The 8,429-nt window shown below is 34.6% G+C and overlaps 1 protein-coding gene across 1 annotated transcript; it reads right to left on the reverse strand.

Annotated features, from left to right (window-relative positions):
• Nucleotides 1–392: 392 nt before the first annotated feature.
• Nucleotides 393–8,429, reverse strand: lman2la (lectin, mannose-binding 2-like a). Its single transcript, XM_028463149.1, has 9 exons — nt 8,219–8,429; nt 7,733–7,851; nt 6,540–6,657; nt 6,378–6,460; nt 6,234–6,266; nt 4,341–4,502; nt 2,696–2,810; nt 1,164–1,301; nt 393–1,088 (listed from the first exon to the last, which is right to left on the reverse strand). The coding sequence occupies exons 1-9, from the start codon at nt 8,421–8,423 to the stop codon at nt 946–948; spliced, it is 1,116 nt and encodes a 371-aa protein (XP_028318950.1). The 5' UTR covers nt 8,424–8,429; the 3' UTR covers nt 393–945.

The raw sequence follows: 8,429 nt of genomic DNA on the forward strand, positions 1-8,429 counted from the left end.
AATCAAGGAATTTGAAGCAAAAATCTTTAATTTATTATGGAATTGTTTTGCATTCACTTGAAAAAAAAAAGAAGTTTTTTCTGAATAATTAATTTTTTTGGTTTGTTTTTTGGTTTTTTTTTCGGATGTATTATCGAGATAATCCCGAGAGAACATCCATCCTATGGCGACTCCTTGCTTCACGCTTCAACTCTACCCATTTAAACCAAACAGAAAATAATTTTTAAAAATCTATTTAAACAAGCCGCCGTTTGCTCTCAATAAAGAAATAATAAATTAAGCTCAGAAGAAAAAAAAAAGTCAGAAAAACTGAAAAAAATTTGCATGAAAAAGGAAAAAGAATTATCCCAAAAAACCGAATAAAAAAAAAGTTGTCCAAAAATTAGCTCGAAAAATAAATTACTCAGAAAAAAAAATAATTTTTTTTTTCAACTGAATGCAATACACTTCTGTAATTTATTGTTTGGATATTGCATTTATTATTTAGATGTAGAAGTGCAAAAAAGGCCACATGAATTAAAAAATGTCCCTTTTTTCCGCTCGCCGTCTAAAATAAAACCGGTCCGTATTTGGCCCCTGAACCAAAATGAGTTTGACACCCCTGCTTTATATCATATTCAAAAAGGCTTATCTTAAAAAGATAAGTGACTGAGAGCTGCAGGAACACATGATTTACAGTATATTTATGATACTTTATAACATGTAGAATAGCATTACAATATAAGAAATAGTTTTAAAAATGTAGCTGTTAATGAGCTTTAGAAAGTGTGTCAGACGCTCTTGTTTAGTGCCTGAGGTGGTGGTGGTGGTGAGGAGAATCCTGATGTTTTATCCTCCACTATTGTCTCAGGTGGTTCCATCCTCATCATTAAACCACTCGTGTCTCTCAGTTCACACACAGCAGGAGTTTTTACCACAGTTTGCGTCTGTTTATCGCTCCGTTTTTCAGTAGAAACGCTTCCGTCGACTCTCGTTCCATTGGCTGTAGACCACCAGCCCGATGACGAGGAGGAAGATGAAGCCCAGCATGGAGAAGAGGATTGTGAAGAATAGAACTATTCCACTGGAGCCCTCTTCCACCTCGCCCACTGACAGCACAAAACAATGGATACGTTTCATTTCATGAAAAAGAAAAAGGTTGAGTGTAGTAATCTACATCTTACATCGCAGCAGCTCTAAATTATCCACACTCGGGATGGTTATTTCATCTTCCTCCTCCTCCTCCTCCTCCTCTTCCTCCTCCTTTCCACCGCGTAGCACCGTGAGTTGGTAGAGCTTCAGTGAAACGACATCATGGTTGTCTGAAAATCAAAATTAACATTTTGCAAAGTGTTTGGGTCTTTTCCTCACAGGGACGTGAATGTTTATTGTTGTGTAGTGTTACCATGGTAACGAGACAAAGTGGTCATGATTTATGTTCATATTACGCAGTTTAATTTGTTTTATTGTGAAAAACAGAACTGTGAGCCAAGAAACAATCAAAATCTACTGAATTAATTTCATCTCAGATTCTCAACCTTGGGGTCAGCACCCCATTTGTGGTCATGCGACCCTGGGAGAGGATTGCCAGATGCCTCCAAAAAACTAAGAATATTTTTTGAACAATTAAAGCCCATTTTTGCTTATTTTTTATGCAACAACACCAAACTTGCCATATTTTAACCTATTTTCGTCACTTTTTCTTGCCATATTTTTGCTCCTTTTAATGCATTTTTGCTACATTACTCCCATTTCTGACACTTCTCCATCAAATTTCAATGTCTTTTCTGCATTTTATTCACTTTCAAGACATTTTTGGCACATTTTCCACCACATTTCCCACCTAACGTTGCGTATGTTGACCCATTATTGTCACTTATAACATCTTTTCATCGTATTTCATGCTCATTTTTTGCCAATTTAACCACATTTGCCATTTGTCATGACCATCATTTGCCCGTTTGAACTAATTGTTCCTACTTTTTAAATTACATTACCCCAAATCCTCCCCCTTCCCCCATTTCTACCACTTTTAAGCCAATATTGACACTTTGAAACCCTTTTAACAACGGAATTTGTAACTTTTAACCAATTTCTGTGCTTTTTTTTAAAATCCCATTTCTTTTGCACAGTCTTTCCACTTTCCAGACATTTTTGTCACTTTTAACCCCTTTTCACCACATTTTATGCTTATTTTCGCCAATTTAACCACATTCACGATTTGTAATGCCTATTATTTGCCAGTTTAAACAAATTTTCCCTACATTTTTAAATTAATTTACCCACAATTGGCAACTTTTAACCAATTTCTATGGTTTTTAAATTCCCATTTCACCACCTTTTCCTCCTTTTTTTGATCAATTTTAACCCATTTTTATTTCTGATTAAAACAAGGATTTACATCTCTAACATGACTATATACTAAGGCGCAAATTATAATAGACTTCCTAGTTAACAATGAATATTATTCAGATAAATACAGTAAATAAATGTGTTTATCACAGATTCATAGAACAATGGACCATCATTTTGCTGACTTTATGGATGGACCCCCAAAATCTCCCCCCTTTATTCCCCCTTATAGATGACCACCCTGTCTCCACATGACTGTTCTTCAATGTTCATGCTTGTGTTTAACTACCGTCAGGTACAGTGGGGGTCTCCAGGTCTCTGGAAGCTTTATTTTGGCGGGTCGCAGGCTAAAAAGGTTGATTACCTGATAGATCTCCAGTGATGGCTGTAGCCCCGAAATAATAACCCAGTGGCAGCCGCACCCCCGGTATGTCCAAGCAATCCCTCCACTCATGCTGTCCGTCAACATCTATCATCACCTGGTCAACAAGAGGAATCAGGTGATCACGGCTCAAAGTGCCGTGTGCTGCAGTACATGAATATCTGGTATCTGGCTCATATCCCAGATCCTAAATCAAGGTTGGTTGCAGTAAACAACATAACTCAGAGATCACAACCTTGAAGCCCGCATGGCAAATCCTGGAAATACATTTATAGAACACATTTTTGTCTCACCACGAGATCCAACTAAATAGTGCAGACAACTCAAAACCACAGGTGAAAGTAATGGAATATAAGCACTCACATTACTGTCATTTTTTGGGTTTTTTTCTTAAGAATTCTATATTTTGATAGCACTTCAAGATGACTATTGTTGTAATTTGCGCTACATAAATAAAGTTGAATTTTATTTAATTGAGTTGCTTTTATGGGTACTTGTACTTTCTTTTAAATTATATTTCTAAATCCGTAAATTGACTTGTACTTAAGTACTTTTTAAAAGAAGTAATTAGTCACATTTCTACGTAACCATTACTGAGTAAACTATTGTTTTTTTTTGGTTTTAAAATGATCAACGGACATTGTAAAACTACAAAGAAATTAAATAACCAAATAACAATCAAATGCATCACATCATAGCCGACCAATCATATTATACGTAATGCACGGCGCCAAAACAGCATTAAATACTGGTTATTTTCTCTGTTTTAGAGTTCATTAATAGAGCTATACTTAGAGCCTGATAAATAGTTTATTTAGAATTGAATTAATTTGTGTTATTTTATTTAAAAAAGAATTGTACATTTTCACATTTCATTTTATACAGATACCTTTGTAGAAAATAAATTAAGATTTCATCTTTTCAGTTTATACATGAGGTGGTGGGTGACAGTAACTAGTAACTTTTACTTTGAGTACAATTTCAATCAAGTACGGTAACAGTCAGAGTTAAAGTCATTTACATTTTTTAGTTACAATTACATTTTCAATTACCCATATTCAATTACAACTCAATTACGATTACAGTGACCAGCATTTTTTTTAAATTACAATAATTTTTTTATCCTCAGAAAGTAAATTACAATTATGTTTTCAATTACTGTGGTTCAATTAAAATAAATCACAATTACTGAACCTGAAATAAATAACCTAATAAAAGTTAACCTTCCTCTTGTGTTAGCTTTCTGTTAGCATCTCTTATGCTAACTGGTCGTAAATCATCTGTAAAATACACTAAAAACTAATACCTATCATCAAATTTATTTCCTATCAATTGGTTTCCTTGTTAGGCTTCCTAATCAATGAAAATAGAAGTTTTAAGATTTTTGGTGTACCCCTAGATTTCTTTATTTTTAAATGGTAAAAATGTGGCTTGATATGAAACATATTTTAATAACTGTTAGCTACATATGTGTAGAACTGCGTAGAATGCGTAAAATTATAGTTTTTTTTATGGCAATTACAATGACAAAGTCGATTATTACAATCAAGCTCTCTCTCTCTCTCTCTCTCTCTCTCTCTCTCTCTCTCTCTCTCTCTCTCTCTCTCTCTCTCTCTCTCTCTCTCACCGTGAGCCTGCGGCGGAAGTATCTGATGAAGAGGAAGGTGTCGTGTTTGAGGTTTCGCACCATGGCGCTGCAGCCGCCCAGCTCCGTGGGTCGACCGTCACGCTCGTGGTCGTAGCTGATGCTGCCGTTCCCCACCATGGCCAGGACGAACGGAAAGACTCGCTAGTGTTCACAGAGGGACAAGTAAATGCAAAACAAAGTGTCTATTTGTACCGTTGTGTGAGGTTAAAACCCAATATTGCAACAATTCTTAGTCTTAGTCACGTGACCTAAACTGGCCAAACAGGGGCGCTGCGTACGGATAGAATGTCGGTATATTGATACGGCAACCGTACGGATAGCCACGGCCAATGCAACTGAGATTAGCATGTAGTAGCAACAAGTGTAAACATGCAAAGTCTCACGATGCACATTTGTAAAAACAATCAGCTTCTCGTGAATTAGAAATACAAAATAAGGACAGTTTTTACATAATTTTCAGCTTTAAATTAAGGTTGGGGTTCAATTACAATTACAATTACGTCTTTGATTATTCATGTTAATTTACAACTCAACTATGATTACAGTTGCCAACATTTTTTCCAATTACAATTATTATTTCCCAACTGAAATAATAATTTTGAACATGTACAGGCTTCACGTGCAGGATTATATAACCATTTGTTATCACTTTGCTTTGTTGTGTTTTTTTAATTACTATTATTATTATCATTTAATTGTGGTAAATACGCCGCTGTTGTGTTAGTGTCCAAAATCAAATCAAATCAAAAGTCAATGACAATTATGTTCCCAATTATTAAAGTTCAAATTCAATTAATCACAAATACTGAGCCTTTAATAAATAAGCCCATCAATGTTAACCTTCCTCTAGTGTTAGCTTTCTGTTAGCATCTCTGATGATAACGGGTCAGTGTTGACCTATGTCTTAAATCAGCTGTAAAATACACTAAAAATATTGTCATCTAATTTATTTTTCATCTCTTGGTTACTTTGTTAGGCTTCGTAATCAATGAAAATATTGGTATTAATATTTCAGGTGTGGATGTTTTAATTTCATTTTAATAATTATGTACTACATGTGTTTAAAACACAGAATTGTAACATGGTTCCCTAGTTTGGCAAATTTCCATGTCAATTACAAAGACAATTTTCTGAACCCAATTACAATTCAATAATGACTACAGCAGTAACAGGTAATTGTAATTAATTACCATGTATGCAATTAAACCCGACCCTGCTTTTAACACACTGTGGTCCAGGGTTGGAGTCAATTCTAATTCTGTAATTGATAATTAGTTACAAATATGATGTATTTATAATTTTAATTGTAATTGGCAAAAAACCACTGTTGTTGTAATCATAATTGAATTGTAATTTAAGTTCAGATAATTGACTTTGTAATTGTAATTGGCATGAAATTTCTATAAAAACTGTCAATTACAATTTATTAAAACCAAAATGTGGTAGTTAACAATTATTAAAATGGGCTTATTTATTTCAGGCTCAGTAATTGTGATTAAATGTAATTGATAATGTAATGGTAATTGACTTTCAGGGGAAAATAATAATTGAGGGGAAAAAAAGGAAAAAAAAAACAGAGAAAAAGAAAAAAAAAGAAAGACATAAAAAGGATTAAAGACTCAGTAATTGTGATTAATTGTATTGGAACTTTAGTAATTGAGAACATAATTGTAATTGACTTTCAGGAGAAAAATAATAATTGTAATTTTATTTGTAATAAAATGCTGGTTAACTTAATCGTAATTGAGTTGTAAATGAACATGGATGAATAAAGAAGTAATTGTAATTGACCCTAACGCTGCTGTAGTCATGCACAGTCACACTGACAGCGTGCATGCTGATTAAACAGGTCATACTAAAGGGTTGGAATACCTGTGTGCGAGGGCTGTATCTCTTCTTCTGGGCCTGTCTCCAAACGATGGCACAAAAGAGCACAAACACAACCCCTTTAGGAACAAATCACAATCAACACTTGTCCTGGAAACCCCTCCTTTTTCTTCCACACATGTGCCATACCTCTAAGTGCTTCTCCTCATTAGGATACGTGTCTAGAAAAACACCCAGGCCAGTGAAATTGTCCATGTTTCCAAAAACGGGGCCTGACGAAGGACGAGAGAATCATGTCAGGACTCCAGAGTCAAAGTGAGGATGTTACATTCAGTCTTTTATAGTCGTTACCTTTTTGCGTTCGCTCTTTGGTGTACCAGATGGCCATCCCGTCACCATTTAGATTCTTCTTCCCTTGTCCGTGAATCTTAAAGTGCACTTGCATCTCCCAGTCCTGGAGATTACAGGGCTGGAAAAACAAAGTATGTCAATATTCTGATCAATACTCATTTTGTAAAAACAAACCCAAGTTTATTTAGGTTTTTTTTTTTTTTTTTATTAAAGAAGAGGCAAAAAAAAAAAAAAAAAAAAAAAAGATAAAAAAAAAAAACAAGCCAAAGTTTTCTCTGATTTGTTCTTTTCTTTTTTCTAAAAAAAAAAAACCAAAACAAAAAAACAAGCCAAGTTTTGATCCCGTACACAGGGAATAAAATACCCATTACTAGAGTTTGTTGGTTGCCAAAGAAACACAAATAACTAACTGGAAACACATTTTTGAAGACATTTACATTTTCACGACTTCATTACTGAATTATCAATTTATGTGATCTAGCGCCACCTGTGGTTTTTGTCTAGCTATTACTATCAGCTATATAACATCATTGACCTGTTAATCATCATAAAAACAAGCATTTAAACTATTTCTATTAGAGTTACAACAATACACAGAATCCATTCAGCCTTCATTAAACCCCAAAGCTGTTAAAACTAGCGACAACTTACATTTATTTAAATGTTTCATCTGAAATATGTATTTAATGATTCCTGTATTTTGTATCCCTGGCATTTTTTATTTCTATTTTATTTCTTTTCTTTATATATTATTTTCATCTTTCTGTTAAATGTTTCCATGTATTGTTCATTTTCATGTATTTATTTAGCACACATTAAACAACAAAATTAAAGGTGCAAAGAGGGAACGAAGCCCAAAGAGCTTGTATAAGAGCTCCACCCCTTTCAATAAACACAAAGAATTTAGAATGAGGGCTGACAAATAAACACTGAAAAAATCATGAGACAAAATGCATTTTGCAAAATTATATATAAACAAAGTACACAAAAATCAATATAAAAAAGCAAATGAAAACATTGAACAAAACATTAAATCAAAATCAAAAAAGAAATAAAAACTTAAAACACACACATACACACACACATATATATATAGTGAGAGAGGGCATGAAGTTTGTTGCTAAAATTCAATAAAAGTTACAAAAATAATAATTAAATGTGATATCAAGTCAGTGAAGGTAGTGTTTACGCACCATGCGGCTCCACACTGCCCCCTGTCGGCTCTGCATGTCAGGTGTGAGCCGCACCTGCTCCGTGGTTACCATGGCATCACCCATCAGCTCCCAGTGGGAGGAGCCTAAGGATCCCACACCTGAGAAGACACATGGTGACAATATTATCATTATCATCTTAAAATTATCACCATCCTCATCATCATCATCAGTATAATTATTAACACCATCATTATTATCTTATTATAACCACCATCTTCATCATCATCACCATTATTATTACCTCCCACCACCATCATCTTCATCATCATGGTTTAACTGGACTAAGGAGGATATAAAGCGATAAAAAATACCATATATTGTAAAGGTTTTACACAGCAGAATATGTTATCATAATAGCCAAGTATTAATGTAATAACATGTCACATGTTTGCTCAGAGAAGCAGGGAGAGAATGTATAGATTATTCTAGAAACATCCATTCTGCTCCACTGACACCCATGCGTACCTTGGTAGGGCTTGGTGAGGGAATACTCCCGCTTCAGAAACTCCTCCATTTCATGGTCATCATCGGCCAGACTCCCGTTCAGAGTTAGAATTAAACAAATAATAGCCCAGTGTAATTTAAAGGGCATTGTTTTCCTTTTGGTTGTGGATCCTAGCGGAGAATTGTGGTTTCTGTGTTGTGAGCTGCTGCTGCCGGTGGCGGCCATCGCTGT

Source organism: Gouania willdenowi, chromosome 12 (genome assembly GCF_900634775.1).
Source record: "Gouania willdenowi chromosome 12, fGouWil2.1, whole genome shotgun sequence".
Lineage (NCBI taxonomy): Eukaryota > Metazoa > Chordata > Actinopteri > Blenniiformes > Gobiesocidae > Gouania > Gouania willdenowi.

What these genes read in the sequence shown, in the direction of transcription:
- lman2la (XM_028463149.1), bottom strand. Translation starts at nt 8,423, where the DNA reads ATGGCCGCCACCGGCAGCAGCAGCTCACAACACAGAAACCACAATTCT. An exon ending in ATGAGGAGAAGCACTTAGAG is followed by an intron (nt 6,267 to 6,377) that starts GTATGGCACATG and finishes GTTTGGAGACAG; the next exon opens with GCCCAGAAGAAGAGATACAG. An exon ending in GATACAGCCCTCGCACACAG is followed by an intron (nt 4,503 to 6,233) that starts GTATTCCAACCC and finishes TGTGAACACTAG; the next exon opens with CGAGTCTTTCCGTTCGTCCT.